Source organism: Paroedura picta, unplaced genomic scaffold, assembly GCF_049243985.1.
Source record: "Paroedura picta isolate Pp20150507F unplaced genomic scaffold, Ppicta_v3.0 Ppicta_v3_sca21, whole genome shotgun sequence".
NCBI classification, from domain to species: Eukaryota; Metazoa; Chordata; class Lepidosauria; order Squamata; family Gekkonidae; genus Paroedura; species Paroedura picta.
Genome location: NW_027518618.1, coordinates 2,435,898 through 2,455,890, shown reverse-complemented (window position 1 = coordinate 2,455,890; position 19,993 = coordinate 2,435,898). Strand labels below are relative to the sequence as shown.

Here is a 19,993-nt window from a genome sequence, read left to right as displayed (position 1 = left end):
CGCCCCATTCAAGAAAAGAATGAAAGAGACTTTTGCTGCGCTTGGCTCCCTCCCCTCCCCTGTTCTGAGCTTCCCAATCAAGTGCAGAACACTTTCTGTTTCAATGGGGGGGGGGGGGACAGATGAAGACCTGAGTTCAAATCCATTTGAATTCAGCAGGATCCACAACAGAAAAAAACAAAGGAAGTGCAGAATCAGCCCAGGATGGAGCAGGGGTCTCAGGAAGATAAAATGGGCTTACTTACTAGAATGGCTGGTTTTTATTTCTTTGTGCATCTGGTCTGTTAAAGGGCAATTGTGCGGCTCTGAGTCTTCCTGGAAGCCGCTTTGCACCTGTGAAGTCATCAGGAAAAAAAACATTTTTAAGTAAAAGGAACAAGCAATGAATGCTTTTCCTGCTTTTGTCCAAAATATTTTGCAAACTCTTAAATATGCATCTGTGCTGAAAAACAGGACACGCAATTTTGGGTTGTTTAGTCTCTCCTGAAGAACAATGGAAAATTTTATCTCTTTACATGAATCTATAAAGGGTGGTTCTAGCTATGCCTCCAAGATGCAAGAAAAACCTCCATGTTCAAAAGTAGTTTACCTTTCAATACTAGATGGCGGGGGGAGAACAGAGGAATGATTATGGATTCAGCTGGGTTCAGATTTAATTCAGCAGGCCTTGCTTCCACGTAAACACACCTGCTGTTCCATGGTGAAGGAAGCGAAGACTGTCCCTGCTCTCTCGAGGACAGGATTGGCCTTGGAAAATGGGCAGAGGCGGCAGCAACAAAGCACCAAGCCGGGGTCAGCACTGGGCCTCACAGCTCTCCAGCCTCTGTCTCCAGTGGCCACCTTCCGAGGCTGGTCCCACTTCCCTCGGCCTCCTCCACCGGCCACCTCCCTGCCTCTGCTGGCGTGCTTCCTGGGTGGAATTATGGACAACAGGTCCGTAGCCTTTTCCGTTTCAGGGGGTGCGCCAGAAATGTGCTCCACACCAAAAATAAGAACTGTTCAGCTAACATCACTCCTCCAATAAAACAAAATCAGAGTCCAGTGGCTACGAAGAGTGCTTGCACCCGAAAGCTCACACCTTGAATAAATCTTTGTTGGTCTTTAAGGCGCTATTGGGCTCTGATTTTGATTTATTGTGCTGCTTCAGACCAACAAGGCTACCTACATGAATTACTCCTCCAGGTAGGCATAACATAAGAACATCAGAAGAGCCCTTGTGGATCAGACTAGTGATCCATCTAGTCCAGCCTCCCGTCTCACCCAGGGCCAGCCAGTTCCTCTGGACAGTCAGCAACAGGGCAGAGATGCCAAGGCCTTCATAAAGACCTGTGGTCAATCCAGTCAATCCAGTCCAGCATCCTTTCTCATGCAGTGGCCAACTAGCTACTTTGGGTGGCCAACAATAGGCTATAGCAGGGGTAGTCAAACTGCGGCCCTCCAGATGTCCATGGACTACACTTCCCAGGAGCCCCTGCCAGCATTCGCCAGCGAATGCTGGCAGGGGCTCCTGGGAAGTGTAGTCCATGGACATCTGGAGGGCCGCAGTTTGACTACCCCTGGGCTATAGAGACCCTCTTTCTTTCCCCTCTCCCCCCCCCCCTCCTGATACCTACAGACGAATCTTCCTGGCTGCCACTTCTCAAAGGTAAGGGTTCACACATCTGGCAAGAGTTTCGGCCCTTCCAGCTGGGTTCCTCCCACTGTCCCACACCTGTCAGAAGGAAGAGCAGGTGAAAGAACCTCAAGGTCATCCCAACTGACAAGCAAGGAGCCTCAGGTTTCATTTGCGAAAAACAAGTTTCTAGTCCTTATGGAGGTCAGCAATGCAACATTTCACGACGGGAACAATAGAAGGGAAGGTGGTGCTGAAGAGGACTTCATGAGATTCCGAGATGCTCGGGATCAAAATGGCAAATAAATTCATGAACCCGCCTTATACCAAATCTGCTCTGAATGGTGGCGAATGCCCAAGATCCCAGGCAGAGGTCTTTCCCATCATCAACTGCCCGGCCCTTTTTAAGTGGAGATGCCAGGGATCGAACCTGGGGCCGTCTGCATGCCAAGCAGATTCTCTATCACTAAGCCATGGCTCCCATCCCATAATAATTTCCAATTTGGTTCAGACCCCACCACGGCAATGTGCCTCCTTCATGTAGATCCCTCCACCACTGACCTGTGAGAGCGCTGTAATATGAGGAATCTTCCTCATCATGCGAGGTGGATCCCCCTACGTCCACAGAAGGATCCCATTCCAGATCCAAGGTGGTCCCTAAATTGCAAGCCAGACATTGGATCTTTTGGGGGGACTTTTTTGGAGTGGAGAGGCGGATCTGGCCAAGGGCAGGCGGCAGGGGGTCGGTTTCTGCATCCAGTGATTCTTCCATGGAAGAATCCGATTCCAAGTCGCTCCCTCGGTCCGACATCCACTCGTTCTCGAAGACCTGAGGGAGAGAGGCAGAGAGAAGGCCAGTGGGTGTGCAGCTGGGCCCATTCTGCACTTGTTGGATAATGCACTTTCAATGCACTTTAGAAGTAGATTTTCCTGTTCCGCACAGGAAAATCCAGCCGCAAAAGCACAGTGAAAGCACATTATCCAACACAGGGGTAGTCAAACTGCAACCCTCCAGATGTCCATGGGAATTGTAGTCCATGGACATCTGGAGGGCTGCAGTTTGACTACGCCTGTGTGCAGAATGGGACCTGGTGTGCAACCAAAAGGGGGCGGGAAACCCAACCCTACACAAAAAATCCAAATCAACATACAGCTAAATGCACAGTACTAATGCACAAAATATCAAATGCACTGTAATTATACATTTAAAAGTGTTAAAATAACATTTAAAACCACCTTCTAATGGTTCTGCATTTATAAGTAACTCGAGACAAATGTCTAAATATATAAATACAGGTGAAAAGGTACAAATTATTTCCATGTACCTCCCCACCAAAGCCTTATTTAGGTCTGGAAGAGCCTCTCTCCTCTTTTAGTACCAGAAGAACTATCAGAGGGTCACTGAAATTTCACTTACATTGTAGTGTTAATTTATTAATGTTATGCTTTTATTGCTATATTTTATCCAGATGTGATTTCATGATGGTGGACCTCCTGGGTTTTGACCACTGTGTGGCACAGAATGCTGGACCAGATGGGCCATTGGCCTGATCCAACATGGTATCTCTTTTTTATTTAATTTATTTATTAATCATATTACTAAGCTGGCACTCCCGGACCTCCTATCTCATGGAATGCTCTGTCTTCTTGATGCTTGGGGGCAGAGGTGGGAGGGCTTCTGGACCTCCTGATGGCCACTGGGTTTTGGCCACTGTGTGGCATAGAGTGTTGGCCTGGATGAGCCATTGGCCTGATCCAACATGGCTTCTCTTATGTCTTGCCCTCTGTCTGTCCACCTTCTCCATCCTGCTGGGTCCCTTCACGCCTGCCTGCCTCTTCCTTCTCAGAAAATCGAGGCCTTGGGACGTACCAGCCTCATGCTGACCAAGCGCCTGCGGAAGTGGAACACTCGGCGGAAGACCTCCTGGCAGAAGCAGCTGAGGTCCTGCAGCTCCTCCTCCAGGACCTCTGCATCCTCAGGCTGGCTCTTCTGGATCAAGCATTCCCCGCGAACCAGCAGGTGGTCCATGCGCTGCGCATTGCTTTGGACGTCTTGCTGGAAGGCCTGGACAGAGACAGAGCCATGACAGGAGATGAGCCAAGCCTCACTTTCCCAACAGCAGATTTCCACAGCCCTTGAGTCTGACCCCCGCAACTGTGTCCACAGGTAAGCCCCTGGGCCATTGCAGGACTCAAACAGAAGAAACATGTCTTGAATGCATAAAGCTGGCTTATACCGGATCCGATCTTTGGTCCATCAAGGTCAGTATTGTCTACTCAGACCAGCAGCCACTCTACAGGGTCTCAGGCTGAGGTCTTTCCCATCCCCTCCTGCTTGGACCTTTTAACTGGAGATGCCAGGGATTGAACCTGGGACCTTCTGCATGCCAAGCAGGGGCTCTGCCACTGAGCTCCAGCCCCACTTCCTGGCTCTCCAGGGTCTTTCCCATCACCTTCTGCCTGATCTTTTAAACAGCAGATGCTGGGAACTGAACCTGGGACCTTCTGCAGGCCAAGCAGAAGCCCTTCCACTGAGCTACAGCCCCACTTCCTGGTTCTCCAGGGTCTTGGGCAGAGGTTTTTCCCATCCCCTCCTGCCTGGACCTTTTAACCAGAGATGCAGGGGATTGAACTGGGGACCTTCTGCAGGCCAAGCAGATATTTCTAGTCCTTGTTAATAAAGGCTCGTGAGGTGTAAAGAATGCCTTGAAGCAGAACCATGATGCAGCTAATTTCTACTGAGAAAAAAAATCTCAAAGGGATCAAACAGGGGCCGGGGGGTTGGCTTCCAATTCAGGTAGGGTTACCCAGTCCAGGCTGCACATGTTGAAAACTGAATAGCCAAGTAACCAAATGATAAGCCAGTTGAATTTTCCACCCTGCCTTAATTAAGGCTTTTCAATCATGGCATGTAGAGTTTATCGGGACTGAAGTCGGTGCTCACTTACACACAATCCTGTGCAAACCAGATTTTAGCCACGAGCCTTTTAAGGGGTTAATTATTCTGGGAAGCACAGTGAATTTGGACATAATTACCATGAGATAACCTTTTCCCAGTAGAGCTCCTACGTGATGGTTTCTAAGTAAACAAACCGGCAGGTGCAGGTTCCTTCTGCTCTGCCAGGATACAGCTGAGGGCCTCTCCTGAACCCTCCACTTTCCCCCACAGATAAAAATCTCATCTCTCTTTGAAATGCTAAATGCCCAAGGTCCAGACCTGTTTCGAAGCAGAAGGATGTGGCACTGTAGGTAGCAAAATGCACTTTGCCCATGCACAGAAGCATTCTTGTTGATATCCTATGCTCCAGCTCTGGATGCAGAAGACACGCTGATGGAGGCTACCAGCTCTGGGTTGGGAAGTAGATGTTGATTTGGGGGCTCACAAAGGCAGAGTTAGGGGAGGGGGGGGAAGTCAGTAGGACATAATGCCGAACTCTAAGGGCCATTCCGCACAGCGCTAATGTTGCTGAAGTCTAACTGCTGTGAAAAGCTATTTTTTTAACATTACGCATGACATCGTACACAATCTGTAACACTCGTAAAAAGTGGATTCCCCCTTAAAAAACCACTTCACTCCTGAGAACAACCTGCAACACATCCGAAAAAGACATGTGCATTCTCAATATAGCGGCAGGAAGAAGGTTCCTCCTTCGCTCCCGCCCCCAAACTTCCAGGAGAAGGGGAAGGCTTTTTTTCCCCTTCAAGCCGCCGATAGCAACGAACATACGAACATACGATAGCAACGAACATACGCGGCTTCTTTAACCAAAGTTCCTGGACAACTAATGCAGCAGTGCCAAACAGAAATCACCCTTCTTCAAATGTATTAAAACTTTCCAAGCCCCGTCACCCACAGTCGTTGCTCGAAAAAAATTTGTTTTAATGGAAACGCGTGTCAACGAATACACGTGAGCGCGCCATGTTTTGTCCAATAAAGGAATGTTTTGGGAAGAGAAACCGAAAGACGGCTCGCTATGGAGTAATGAGTAAAAACATATTCGTTGCCACTTGTATTTTCGTTTTTTTAAAAGAAATTTACATGGAAAAGGGTTTTTTGTTGGCACTAGGATATGGATTTTATTGGCTCTTCAATTTGATTGACGGCCAGAGGACAGCAGAAATGCCACAAATTATGTCTCGTTTGTAGCGATTCAGGCAAGACCGGAAACTTGTGGGTAACAAAAACAGTGCTAGTGGGAGAGCCTTTTTTTTCTGCTAGAAACGGCTGTGCGCGTTATCAAGACCTGCCGCTATTCATTGTAGCACTTTACGATAACGCTTACATTTAGCTACATTGGCAGTTGTGCGGAATGGCCCTAATTATCACTCGAGAATTCTGAAGCCACCCAATGAATGACTTGGGAAACGCAATGAAATCTTGAGAGTGGGGAGAGGTCTGCACGCACGGATTGGTTTTCTCTTTATACTTTAAAACCCCCCCAGGCCGCTGTCGTACCTGCAGCTGCATCATTTTTTCCAGCGATGTGCCTCCGGAAACGTGCTCCACATTGGCGAGGCGGAGATCGAGCTCTGTCAGCCACACCCAGATCGTTTCCCTCTCCGATTCAAACTCTTCCCATTGGCTCACGAAATACTGGGGGGGGGCGAGGGGAGAAGAAGAAGAAAAGAAAAACATTCTTCCTTCTCAAAGCAGAGAGCCACCATGGGGACTTCTACACTGGTGTACTCCCGCACCGCACACTATGGCACTGCAACCCTCTGACGTGCCTCTCCTCCCCATCCTCCATCTCCAAATCTTGAGAGTTTCCTAACCTGGATCAGACAATCCCATCCCCCCATCCCCTGCCAGCTCTGGGCTGGGAAACACCTGGAGACTTTGGGGGTGGAGCCATGAGTGGGCGGGATTTTGGGCAGGGAGGAGCCTCATTGGAGGATAACGCTAAGGAGACACCCTCCAAAGTGATCTCTTTAGTCTGGAAATGAGCTATAAATTCAGGAGATTCCCAAGTCCCACCTGGAGGCTGGCATCCCTGCAAGACGCATCGTCTGACTCTGCCAAGTAACCCTGGACTTTCGGAGATTTCCCGCCCACCTGAGCTGATCAAGGTTAACAGTTAAAAGGTACTGAGAGTGTTTTATCAAACAGAGCTGAACTCTTCATTGTCTTTCAAGAATAAGATGTGCATTTTTATTTCTTGAATGATCAGGGAGACCCTAGTTAAATTAACCCATTTAAACTAGTTTTTAAACAAACCCATTTAGCATCCTCTTCCACCCAGCCAACCCTCCTGCACTGGCACAGAATATTCCACTAAATTAAATTCTGCTTGGCGCAGCTAACTCAGGGGGCCCGATGGGGCACCCCAGTTGCTTGTCAAGTTTTTGTAGAAAGTAGATGGGGACAGGACTTTGCCCCAGCAAGGGTTATGATTGGCTGTATAGACATTTTTTCTGTTTAAAGCCCCTCCCCCCAGCACAATAATCTTCACCAGGGGTAGTCAAACTGCGGCCCTCCAGATGTCCATGGACTACAATTCCCAGAAGCCCCTGCCAGCATTCGCTGGCAGGGGCTCCTGGGAATTGTAGTCCATGGACATCTGGAGGGCCGCAGTTTGACTACCCCTGATCTTCACTGTGGCACTGAAGGTAAGCTGGGGCAGCCATGTTGTGGCTGGCCCCGCCTCCTCTGGCCACCATTTTGTGGCAGCCATTTTGTGGTTGTGTCAGAATTCCGAAACGGGCGGGGACGCCTGGCCTTGCCAGTTCCCACCTTCAGTCTCTTGTAAATGGCAGCAGCTTTTCTCTGCAGGTCATCCCAGCGCTGGTTGACCTCCCGAACAACGGCTCGGAAGTACAAGCCACTGCTGCCAGTCCTCGCCAGCCGCCGGTACTGCCGGTTCAAGTCTTCGAGGGGCACCAATTTCTCCAGGACCTGCTTCTGCAGAATCTAAAAGGAGGAAGTCAAAAGAATGGGGAGAGGTTGCCTTGGCGGGAGGGAGGCAATCTGGCTTTGGCACAAAACTCTATGGTAGAATTTGCTTCTAACCATAGAGCTTTGTCCCAGAACCAAGAGATACTCAGCATGACAGGACATTAAGGGAACTGCAGGGTGAAAGGATGTTCCCTCCTTGAATGGGATACCTCTCTGTCTTAACCTGGGAGCTACCCAGTCACCTCTCATCTCTCGCTCGCTTTGTCCTCTCCCTTTCTCAACATGGCCTTCCTTGGAAACACAGGTCTCCACACATCTCTCCTGTAGAGACCGTCCTCCCCCCCCATGCCGGTCAAGCTGGCCGTTTGCAATGGAGAAAGCAGCCTGAGATTGGCTTCTCTCCTTTTGACTGCAACCAGAATCTGAACCGGGTCTGCTCAAATAGATTCAAGCTTGCCAAGATGTACATTTTGGGACATTTGTTCCCTGCCCTCAGGATCACACTTCCATGCCTGGGCAGAACGCCGCTCTATTAACCAAATATCCCAATAGAAATAGCACGACCTATCGGCAAATATTTGGCAAAAGCGATCTCCTTAAAATGCTGCTAAGAGGTGAACGTGATCTCCTTGAATAAAAGTCAGTTTAATACTCAGAGACACCTCTCTTTTTTGCAATATACCTCTTGGGTGATTTATTTCCTACACTCAAGTCGAAATGCAAGATTTGGGAAGGGGAGGACAAAGAGGGACTCTTCCCCCCGCCAGCCTCTTAAAAACTCATTTGTTCTTAAAGACTCATTTGTTTGCTGTTCGATTTGGTGCATCGCCACGCCTCTGAGATAAAAGGGCTAGCAGAATCGCAGGTATCAGATCCGTCCCCTCCTGGGAGAGCAAGGTGCAAAGGGCATTCCACAACCCGAAGGAGATTTCCTTACCTCCAGGCGTTGCAGCTCTTTCTTGGAATTGGCGTAGGAGACCTGGGAGGAGTTGGCGGAGGCGGCCACCCCTTCAGCCGCCCACAGCCAGTCCTGGAGGCGGAAGAGTGCGTCCTGGAAGGCCTCCTGCTGCTGCCATGTCTGCTCCGACCTGGCGTGAGGAGAGGAATCACGTGGGGGGGGGGACAAAACTTAAGGGGAGGCCCCCCGGTGTCGCCAGATATCGCCCTATGACTGTCAGTCACAACTGGATTTTCCTGCATGGAGACGAGAATCCAGGTGCGAATGACGGATGCAGGGCCATATCTGGTTGAGAGCCAGCAGGTGCCCAGGTTAAGCATGTCAGGTGTATAGCTGGATCAAGACAGGTGGCCGTGTGGATCTGTCTGTAGCAGCAAGAATCCAAGAGCACCTTTGAGACTAACAAAATTTGTGGCAAGTCTTTATGAGTCCCTGCTCACTTCTTCAGATAGATCAAGATGTGTAGTCCTTTGGGACCTTAAAAACAAGCCACATTCGCAGTAGGGGAGATGGGAGCTGCATGAGTCACTCTTCACATGCACACCATCCTGGCATGCACATAAAAGATTCCAGCCAGAATTAAACTTCGTTGGTCTCAAACTTCACTCTATAATTTCTTTCTGTGCTTGTGCCCAAAAGCTTCTGCCCAGAATGAAACTTTGTTGGTCTTAAAGGTGTCCACTGGACTCAGATTTTGTTCTATAACTTCCTCCAAGCTACCCCCTTCACCCCGTCTTGCCTTGCTCACTCTGTTAGGAATAAGCAGAGGCCACAGAGGTGGACAATGCAAACAAGAAAAAGAAGAAAACTCTTCGGTTTTTAGTCTGCTATTCTTCTAACACGATACGCAGACATTTTTGCTGGCAACGGAATTGCATTAAAGAAATTGTTGTTTTCTTATTTGGGATGGTTTTATAGTAAATAATAATAAGGTTAATTCTTTCATGCATATTTGTAAATTTGCTCTTTATATTTAGGTAGCCACCACTGCATTGCCACATCATTCACAGTTTCACTCTCTGTGTGAGCAGCAAACAGGGTTCTGTTGTTTGTTGCTGTTGTTCTTTTTCCAGGATTGCGTAAAGGACCAGGGTGGCCTTGAGCTTGAAAACTCCTCCAGGGAGAGTTTCTGCCTTTTAAAAACATCGTTCCTTGTAGGGAGTGCCCGTTGTCCCTGGTTACAGATGGGCTCATTTCCTTAAGCAGAAATGCCCCATTTATTAAAAATATCTCTAGTCGCCCCCTGCCCCACGTCTCACCTGAGGCACTTCTCCACTGACACGGTGCTCAAGCTGCAAGCGGCCACTTCAGGCGTCTGGCCAGCGAGACCACATTGCGTGCAATTGTCCTGGCGACGGATGTGGGGAAGATTGCCACAAGGGGCTGCCTTCTGCATCCTTGGAGTCCTCAAAGGCTTGAGCCTCCTATCCCCTGGGCTGAGGATGCGGCCGAGTGCGCCAGGAGGGGTGTGCGCACAGCCCAGGAAACCATAAATGGCTCATGACGGCTGTTGGAGCGGCAAGTTCAGGGTCTGCTGAAGTCACCGTTAGCCCTGCCTGGGAAGGAGCAGAGTTTAGTGGGAGAAGGAGGGGGAGGGAGGGAGGGAAAGCGCTCAGGCTGGCCAAGGGTAACTCCTGAGACAGGTAAACAAGCAGAGGGTAACCGAAAGCATCGGAAGAGAGAGAGGGGAGGAGAGATAAATGGAGCACGGACTCAAAGCCCCAGAGCCACTTTGGATGCTCAACCCTGGAAAATATGATTCCAATAAGGAACAGTTTCCTGAGCATGTTCAGAGCGTGTCAACCAAACATTGGCGGTTAGGGTAAAAAAGACGGGGGCGAGGAAGGGCAGTTAATTTCGGGTTGCCAGCTGTGGGTTGCGAAATACCTGGAGATGCAGAGAGGGGATGGATGTCAGTGGGTATAATGTCACAAGAGTCCACTTTCCAAGGTTTTTGTGGGAAGACCAGCTGGGTGATCTTGGGCCAGTCCCAGTTCTCTCAGAGCTCCCTCCACCCAACCTACCTCACAGGGTGCCTGTTCTGGGGAGGGGAAGGGAAGGGAAAGGTGACCACTTTGAGACTTCTTCAACCAGTAAAAAGTGGGGTTCCAAAAAAGCCAGTTTCATTTTCTCGAGGGGAACTGGCCTCTATCGCCTGGAGATCACTTGGGATTCTGGGAGATCTCCAGGCACCCCCTGGAGACTGGCAACCCCAGGCAGTTCACATCTTAAGGCTTCTTTGAGCCACGGAAGCAGGGGTCTCCGACTCTTCCTCTTGCACAGAAGACAGTAAAATCTGCAGCTGAATTATCTACTTCTGTGCAAATAAACACAAGGAGGTTTATGGCCCAGGGCTCTCGTAAAAAAAGGAAGGAGAGGCCGGCTACGTATTTTCCATACCACCTGCTCAGCTGTGCCCATTCAGGGGTGCAAAGATCAGAGAACCAGGGGCCTAGGCAGACCCCTGAACCCAAGGCATCCAGCCACTATGTTGGTTAAAGAGCAGCAGACTCTAATCTGGAGAACTGGGTTAAATTCCCTACTCTTCCACATGCCGCCATCTGGGTGACAGTTCACTTAGAGTTCTCCTAGAGCTGTTCTCTCAGAGCTCTTTCATCCCTCAATCTGGTGTGGGGAGCGAAGAGAAAGGTGTTTGTAATTTGCTTTGGGACTTCTTCAAGTAGTAAAAAGCACAGAATAAAAATCCAGCTCTTCTTCTTTCCTGGAAGATATTGGGGCTGGCAGTTAGCTGCACTTTGAAGGAGAGAAGTTGGGGGGGGGGGTTGTTCCCTACTGTTTACTACCCGAAGGAATCTCAAAGTGGCTGACAATCACCTTTCTTCCCACTCCCCACAACGGGTAACCTGTGAGGTAAGTGCGACTGAGAGAGCTCTGAAAGAACTGGGACTAGCCCAAAGTCACCCAGCTGGCTGCATGTGGAGGAGGAGTGGGGAATCAAACTTGGTTCTCCAGATTAGAGGGTGCTGCTCTTAACCAAGAAAGATGTTTTCTGCCTCTACAGCTTGAAGTGGGAAAAATCAGACAAGAGAGTCCACAAACCCCTCCCCAACCCAGGCCCTGTGAAGCACAGAGGTCTAATTCCACAAGGCCAAAGGAACTTTCTGATACCCTCCCCAACCAGGAGAAGAAGAAGAGCTGGTTCTTAGATGCCGCTTTTCTCTACCCAAAGGAGGCTCAAAGTGGCTTACAGTTGCCTTCCCTTCCTCTCCCCACAACAGACACCCTGTGAGGTGGGTGAGGCTGAGAGAGCCCTGAGATTACTGAAGAAGAAGGAGAAGGAGAAGGAGAAGGAGAAGGAGAAGGAGAAGGAGAAGGAGAAGGAGAAGGAGAAGGAGAAGAAGAAGAAGAAGAAGAAGAAGAAGAAGAAGAAGAAGAAGAAGAAGAAGAAGAAGAAGAAGAAGAAGAAGACTTGGTTCTTATATGCCGCTTTTCTCTACCCAAAGGAGGCTCAAAGTGGCTTACAGTTACCTTCCCTTTCCTCTCCCCACAACAGACACCCTGTGAGGTGGGTGAGGCTGAGAGAGCCCTGAGATTACTGAGGAAGAAGAAGAAGAGTTGGTTCTTATATGCCACTTTTCTTTACCTGAAGGAGGCTCAAAGCGGCTTCCAGTCGCCTTCCCTTTCCTCTCCCCACAACAGACACCTTGTGAGGGAGGGGAGGCTGAGAGAGCCCTGATATCACTGCCCGGTCAGAACAGCTTTATCAGTGCTGTGACTAGCCCAAGGTCACCCAGCTGGCTGCATGTGGGGGAGTGCAGAATCGAACCTGGCATGCCAGATTAGACGTCCGCACTCCTAACCACTCCACCAACCTGTCTCTGTTTTATCTGTCCAACCCACACAGACCTTTTGCACAGGATACCAACGAAAGGCCTTAAGATCGGAACCCGGACATCGTTTTCAAATCCCCGCCTCCTGCATACAATCCTGTGTTATTTTGGATGGTCCCAACTGAACAGTGGATGCCTTTTGTTTGGGGATTCTGCTTGGGACCTCAGGGCTGCCAACCTTCAGGTGGGGCCTGGAATGTCTTGGATTCATACCTGATCTCCTGATCCCGTGGAGGGACCAACAAGGTTTTCAGAGTCCAAGCCGCCTTCATCGAATATCTCACCCTCTCTCCGCCCATCCCAAATCCTGCTGGTCTCTCTAAAGCAGGGGTAGTCAAACTGCGGCCCTCCAGAGGTCCATGGACCACAATTCCCATGAGCCCCTGCCAGCGAATGCTGGCAGGGGCTTATGGGAATTGTAGTCCATGGACATCTGGAGGGCCGTAGTTTGACTACCCCTGCTCTAAAGTGCTGCTGGCCTTGAATCCAGCTGTTTTTCTGGCAGGGGAGGCCAAAACCACACAAGGCCCGCCATCTAACAAAGCAAGCTGACTGCAACCAACCTTCCTCCAAGGCCAGTCTGCCCACACAGAGCCAGAAAGAAGAGAGAAGGCGGGTCTCCAAGGCCTGGGAACCAGCCTTGCTGCTAAGTTCAGCCTTGGAAAACAGGACACAATCCAGAAAGGGGATTTTTCGGATCCCCGACAGGCCCTGATTTGGAGTTTCTCTAGGAAAGGAGCTGAAACGACAAGGAAAAGTTTAAGATCCTCCATTCCTCATCTCCCCCTTCAAGAAGGGACCAGGGAATAGCACTGAGCAGACACATTCCCAAGGCCTGCAAGATCAAGAGCTAGTCTAAAGAGCAGCAAACGGGGTTGCCAACTCCAGGGTGTGAAATACCTGGAGATTTGGGGGGCAGAGCCCAAGGAGGTGGAGTTTGGGAGGGGAAAAGCCTCAGCAGGGTATAATGCCACCTTCCAGAGCAGCCACTTTCTCCAGGGGAACTGATCTCTTTCACCTTGAGATTAGTTGTCATCCCTGGAGATCTCCAGCCCCCACCTGGAGCCTGGTCATCATCATAGGAAATGTTCTGTAGAAGATGAGAAGACCAGACAGAGCCCATTTTGTTCTGCCAGGTGGCAAAGTGGTTAACAGGTTCAAACTAGGATCCAGACAGACCCAGGTTCAAACCCCCTCACCCCCAAGGGCTGTGGAAGTTCACCAGCCTGGGGCCAATTGTACCCTCTCAGCCTGATCAACCTTTAAGGGGTGTTGTGTGGATAAAACGGAGGAGTGGAAAATGAGATGACCCACGGGAAAGGTGAGAGAACATCAGAAGCAGGATTGGGTTTTCAAGACTGGCATTGTCCCTTGCCTTATCGCAGGGCCCACCCCGGGAGGGAAGAGCCAAGCAAGACTGCTGGCAAAAGAAAATAATTTCAGAGGGCAGCTGCGTTGGCCAGCAGGGGAACAATTGCTTTTCAACCCAGTAGCACCCGTGTCCAAAGAAGGGTGCTGGGCTAGACTCTCCAAAGCTCAAACACCAAAAATCTTGTGAATCACTAAAGATGGAGTCAAGAACAAATAATATGGATCTCCAGCCTAAACACAGAAACTAGGGATGCCAGCTTCCTGGCGGGGCCTGGAGATCTCTCTGCAATCACAGCTCATCTCCAGACAACAGGGCTTAATTCCCCTGGAGAAAAGGGATGCTCTGGAGGGGGGACTCTGTGGCCTTGGACCCCCCTGAAGGCCCAGCCTCCTCCCCAGGCTCCATCCCCAAATCTCCAGGAATTTCCCAGCTTGGTGTTGGCAACTCAAGTGTTCTAAACATCCCCCCCCCCCCCGAGTAGCTGGGGGGAACTAGCAGTCCTTGTTGGAACAGGGAATCGCTGGGAGGAAACAAAGCCAGGTGTTCTTTGGTTTTGCTCTAGAGCAGGGGTAGTCAAACTGCAGCCCTCCAGATGTCCATGGACTACAATTCCCATGAGCCCCTGCCAGCGAGTTGGCAACCCTAACTCAAAGCAGGTTCTGAGATGGGGTGCTTGGCTCAGAATTATTAAGTCCCATTGGGCTCTCCTTCCCTTCCAAGAGGCCAGGGGAGATTTCTGCCCGTCTTTTGCGCAGCGGTTCAGGAATGGGCCAACCTGCCTCCGTTTTTAAGTGTGGGTCAGCAGCTGCCTTGGCTGTGCTCCTCCTTATCAGCCCCTCTGGCCTTCTCAAACATTGCAAATATACTCATTGCGGCCAAAACAAACAGCGTGTGATTCTCTCCTGGCTGCGGCACTGTTATGGCTGCTCCAAAGCAAACAGCTCTCTCCCCTGGGCTGCTGCCTGCGTGAGCACATGGACACAGGCACACACACACACACACAAACACACACACATACACAACCTGCCAGCAGACTTTGGCAGAACTGGCAGCTGATTAGGCTTCCCGCTTCAGCATGGTGTTGGGATATTTTGTCTGTAGGCAGCAAAGTTTTAATAGCTTTGAGTGTTACAAAGAACCTCCTCCTCAGCTGCTCCCCTCTCCCTGGGACTGAGGTGCAACAATTCAGACCAGGGGTAGTCAAACTGCGGCCCTCCAGATGTCCATGGACTACAATTCCCAGGAGCCCCTGCCAGCATTCGCTGGCAGGGGCTCCTGGGAATTGTAGTCCATGGACATCTGGAGGGCCGCAGTTTGACTACCCCTGATTCAGACTCTAAGGCAGGAGATCCCCCAGGCACCATACCCCCATTGATGCCTTTTCTGGCGCTTTTAGGAAGTGGGCGGGGCCAGGCGGGGCCTTTTGGCCAGCAAAGCTTCTGACAGACTATTGGAGATCTGATTGGTTATGCGGAGTTTTGAAAGCACAGAACAAGGATCTGTCGCATCATGAGGATCTGCACTGTTACTGTATTGGCAATCATTGGGCGGGTGGCTCCGCCTCCTGAGGCGGCCATTTTGTGGCAGCCATTTTGTTGCTGCACCAGAATTCCTCACACACCTGCAGACACAAAGAGGTTGGAGACCCCTACTCTAAAGCCTCCTTAATCGTGGACTTCTGGCCTAATTTCAATGCGCTTCCACAATTATTTGCAGGCAGATCTTGCCTCAGTGTATGTGATACTTGTCTTTTGCGCAGCTTGGTGTCGTGATTAAGAGCAGTGGCTTCTAATCTAGCAAGCTGGGTTCAATTCCCCGCTCCTCTACATGTGACCTTGTGCTAGTCACAGTTCTGATAGTTCTGCTTTCACAAAACTCTCTCTGCCCCACCTATCTCACAGGGTGCCTGCAGTGGGGAGAGGAAGGTGACTGTAAGCTGCTTTGAAACTCCTTTAGGTAGTGAAAAGCGGCATATAAAAACCAACTCTTCTTAACTTTCCTGGGGGTGGGCATTGCTGAGCCCCCTTGGAATGGGATTGTGACATTGGGCACTAAACCTGTTGCCTGCTAGAAATCCTGGTGTCTTAGGATGGGAAACATCTGGAGATTTTGGGGGTGGAGTGGGCAGAAGAAGAAGAGTTGGTTCTTAGATGCCGCTTTTCCCTACCCGAAGGAGTCTCAAAGCGGCTTACAGTCGCCTTCCCTTTCCTCTCCCCACAACAGACACCCTGTGAGGTGGGTGAGGCTGAGAGAGCCCTGATATCACTGCCCGGTCAGAACAGTTTTATGAGTGCCGTGGCGAGCCCAAGGTCACCCAGCTGGTTGCATGTGGGGGAGCAGGGAATCGAACCCGGCATGCCAGATTAGAAGTCCGCACTCCTAACCACTACACCAAACTGGCAGGCTTGGGAAGAGGAGGGTCTTCAGGGGCTTATAGTGCCCAGTCTACCCGCCCAAGCAGCCACTTTCTCCGGGGAAACTGATCCCGGCCATCCGGAGATCAATTGTAATAGTGCAAGATCCCCAGGTGCCACCTGGAGACTGGCAACCCTACTCTGTCCCTAGAGAGATGCTTGGAAGAATATAGGTGAAGGAGGCCCTCCCTGCTACCACCTGTTCCAAGGTACGCGGCTCCTCTAGTTATCTGCACGTCCCAGATCCCTGGTGTATCCCTGGCTCCTGCTCAAATGCAGACAGGGATCTGCAAATGTCAAAGTACGGTCCCCGTGGCTTTTTGTTTGCTTCCAGCAAGGGAGGGGGGGGATGCTGCAAGCCACATCATGGGAGATTCATTTCAGAAACAAATAATAAAAGCCAATTCCAAAGGACATAAGTCATTTAAAAAATAAAACGTGCCACATCGGCTCTTGTACCCGGCAGGATCAAGCCAAGATCTGTTCTCCAGGGGGATATCCTGCATAAGGGGAGTGGGACTCTCCTGTTGCTTATTCCTAGTTACAGCGAGTTGCACTGCTTCTGTACATGGAGGTTCCACATAGCTGTGTGATTAGTGGATACGTGGCATGGGTCATGTAGCCAGGTGATCCGAGGACTGTCTGGCAGCCGGGCAAGAGACGTTTCGGGGTCTGTGTCCTGACCCCTCGTGTTCCCTGGATGAACAACCACCTTGGGGGTCTCCTTGGGGGTCTCCCATCTAAATATTAGCTTTGCTTCCACATCCTGGTGGCTGCCTGCTTCCTGCCCATCCTGAAGCATGAACTGACATTCTGTTATTCTGACAGAGGGAGGGAAATGTCCCTCTCCTGGGAGTCTTCTCCTGGGCCCTTCTGAAATGCAGTTGCGGGACCACCAGAGACAAGACTTTCTCTGCAGGACAGGGGGTTGCCAGCTCTGGGTTGGGCAGTACCTGGAGGATTGGGGGATGGAGCCTGGGGAGGGTGGGATTGGCGGAGGGGAGAGATGTCAGCAGAATTCAACGTCCCAGACTCCGCCCCTCAAAGCAGCCATTTTCTCCAGAGGAAAACATCTCGGTGGGATGCAGATAAACTTTAATACTGGGAGATCGCCAGGTGCCATCTGGAGGTTGGCAACCCATTTTTATTCATCTAAGTTTCTGGTTTCATTGGACTGTCTTCACCAATTGTGTCCCCTCTGGCTTGCTTGGACTCCTTTTACAAATAAAACAGTAAAACATCTGCTATTTTAATCCTTGCTCTTTCTGTTGACGAAGGGCTGTTCTTTTGTAATTCTTAATAGCTAAAAATAGATATTTACATGCTAGGTTTTTTAATTAAAGTATTACATTATTGATTGGCCCTTCTTCCAAGAGTATTAACATCAGGAGAGCCCTGCTGGGTCAGACCAGGGAGGGCCCATCCAGTCCAGCCTCCCGTCTCACCCAGGGGCCAGCCAGTTCCTCTGCAGGGCCAGCCACAGGACAGAGAGGCCGAGGCCTTCCTAAGGACATCAGGGGAGCCCTGCTGGGTCAGACCAGGGAGGGCCCATCCAGTCCAGCCTCCCGTCTCACCCAGGGGCCAGCCAGTTCCTCTGCAGGGCCAGCCACAGGACAGAGAGGCCGAGGCCTTCCTAAGGACATCAGGAGAGCCCTGCTGGGTCAGACCAGGGAGGGCCCATCCAGTCCAGCCTCCCGTCTCACCCAGGGGCCAGCCAGTTCCTCTGCAGGGCCAGCCACAGGACAGAGAGGCCGAGGCCTTCCTAAGGACATCAGGGGAGCCCTGCTGGGTCAGACCAGGGAGGGCCCATCCAGTCCAGCCTCCCATCTCACTCAGGAGCCAGCCAGTTCCTCTGCCGATCACAGGACCACAGGGCAGAGAGGCTGTGGCCTTCCTAAGGACGTCAGGGGAGCCCTGCTGGGTCAGATCAGGGAGGGCCCATCCAGTCCAGCCTCCTGTCTCACACAGGGGCCAGCCAGTTCCTCTGCAGGGCCAGCCACAAGGCAGGGAGGCCGAGGCCTTCCTAAGGACATCAGGGGAGCCCTGCTGGGTCAGATCAGGGAGGGCCCATCCAGTCCAGCCTCCTGTCTCACACAGGGGCCAGCCAGTTCCTCTGGAGGGCCAGCCACAGGGCAGGGAGGCCGAGGCCTTCCTAAGGACATCAGGGGAGCCCTGCTGGGTCAGACCAAGGAGGGCCCATCCAGTCCAGCCTCCCGTCTCACACAGGGGCCAGCCAGTTCCTCTGCAGGGCCAGCCACAGGGCAGGGAGGCCGAGGCCTTCCTAAGGACATCAGGGGAGCCCTGCTGGGTCAGACCAGGGAGGGCCCATCCAGTCCAGCCTCCCGTCTCACACAGGGGCCAGCCAGTTCCTCTGCAGGGCCAGCCACAGGGCAGAGAGGCCGAGGACTTCCTAAGGACATCAGAGGAGCCCTGCTGGGTCAGACCAGGGAGGGCCCATCCAGTCCAGCCTCCCGTCTGACCCAGGGGCCAGCCAGTTCCTCTGCAGGGCCAGCCACAGGGCAGGGAGGCCGAGGCCTTCCTAAGGACGTCAGGAGAGCCCTGCTGGGTCAGGCCAGGGAGGGCCCATCCAGTCCAGCCTCCCGTCTGACCCAGGGGCCAGCCAGTTCCTCTGCAGGGCCGGCCACAGGGCAGGGAGGCCGAGGCCTTCCTAAGGACATCAGGAGAGCCCTGCTGGGTCAGGCCAGGGAGGGCCCATCCAGTCCAGCCTCCCGTCTGACCCAGGGGCCAGCCAGTTCATCTGGAGGGCCAGCCACAGGGCAGGGAGGCCGAGGCCTTCCTAAGGACGTCAGGAGAGCCCTGCTGGGTCAGGCCAGGGAGGGCCCATCCAGTCCAGCCTCCCGTCTGACCCAGGGGCCAGCCAGTTCATCTGGAGGGCCAGCCACAGGGCAGGGAGGCCGAGGCCTTCCTAAGGACGTCAGGAGAGCCCTGCTGGGTCAGGCCAGGGAGGGCCCATCCAGTCCAGCCTCCCGTCTGACCCAGGGGCCAGCCAGTTCCTCTGCAGGGCCAGCCACAGGGCAGGGAGGCCGAGGCCTTCCTAAGGACGTCAGGAGAGCCCTGCTGGGTCAGACCAGGGAGGGCCCATCCAGTCCAGCCTCCCGTCTGACCCAGGGGCCAGCCAGTTCCTCTGCAGGGCCAGCCACAGGGCAGGGAGGCCGAGGCCTTCCTAAGGACATCAGGAGAGCCCTGCTGGGTCAGGCCAGGGAGGGCCCATCCAGTCCAGCCTCCCGTCTCACCTAGGGGCCAGCCAGTTCCTCTGCAGGGCCAACCACAGGGCAGAGAGGCCGAGGCCTTCCTAAGGACATCAGGGGAGCCCTGCTGGGTCAGACCAGGGAGGGCCCATCCAGTCCAGCCTCCCGTCTCACCCAGGGGCCAGCCACAGGGCAGGGAGGCCGAGGCCTTCCTAAGGACATCAGAAGAGCCCTGCTGGGTCAGACCAGGGAGGGCCCATCCAGTCCAGCCTCCCGTCTCACCCAGGGGCCAGCCAGTTCCTCTGGAGGGCCAGCCACAGGGCAGGGAGGCCGAGGCCTTCCTAAGGACCTCAGGGGAGCCCTGCTGGGTCAGACCAGGGAGGGCCCGTCCAGTCCAGCCTCCCGTCTCACCCAGGGGCCACCCAGTTCCTCTGCAGGGCCAGCCACAGGGCAGGGAGGCCGAGGCCTTCCTAAGGACATCAGGGGAGCCCTACTGGGTCAGACCAGGGAGGGCCCATCCAGTCCAGCCTCCCGTCTCACCCAGGGGCCAGCCAGTTCCTCTGCCGATCACAGGACCACAGGGCAGAGAGGCTGAGGCCTTCTCCAATGCTTCCTCGTGGCACTGACATTCAGAGGTTGACTGCCTCTGAATATGAAGGTTCCCTTTAATCCCCAGAACTAGCA

At 52.4% G+C, this 19,993-nt stretch overlaps 1 protein-coding gene across 4 annotated transcripts in view; it reads right to left on the bottom strand.

Moving 5' to 3' along the window:
* SYNE4 (spectrin repeat containing nuclear envelope family member 4) overlaps positions 1–19,993 on the bottom strand; it is a 29,828-nt gene that overhangs the window by 7,174 nt on the left and 2,661 nt on the right. Inside the window, exons 2-11 of one of the 4 annotated variants that reach the window (XM_077318662.1) lie at positions 13,289–13,404; positions 12,878–13,053; positions 9,723–10,019; positions 8,443–8,593; positions 7,344–7,520; positions 6,069–6,206; positions 3,483–3,677; positions 2,174–2,441; positions 1,614–1,711; positions 246–333 (exon numbers count right to left, since the gene is read on the bottom strand). In XM_077318662.1, the coding sequence (XP_077174777.1) occupies positions 246–333; positions 1,614–1,711; positions 2,174–2,441; positions 3,483–3,677; positions 6,069–6,206; positions 7,344–7,520; positions 8,443–8,593; positions 9,723–9,859 (1,252 nt within the window). In that variant the 5' untranslated portion in view covers positions 9,860–10,019; positions 12,878–13,053; positions 13,289–13,404. The remainder of the gene's footprint in view (positions 1–245; positions 334–1,613; positions 1,712–2,173; positions 2,442–3,482; positions 3,678–6,068; positions 6,207–7,343; positions 7,521–8,442; positions 8,594–9,722; positions 10,020–12,877; positions 13,054–13,288; positions 13,405–19,993) is intronic. The other 3 variants (XM_077318664.1, XM_077318663.1, XM_077318661.1) reach the window with 3 other exon arrangements.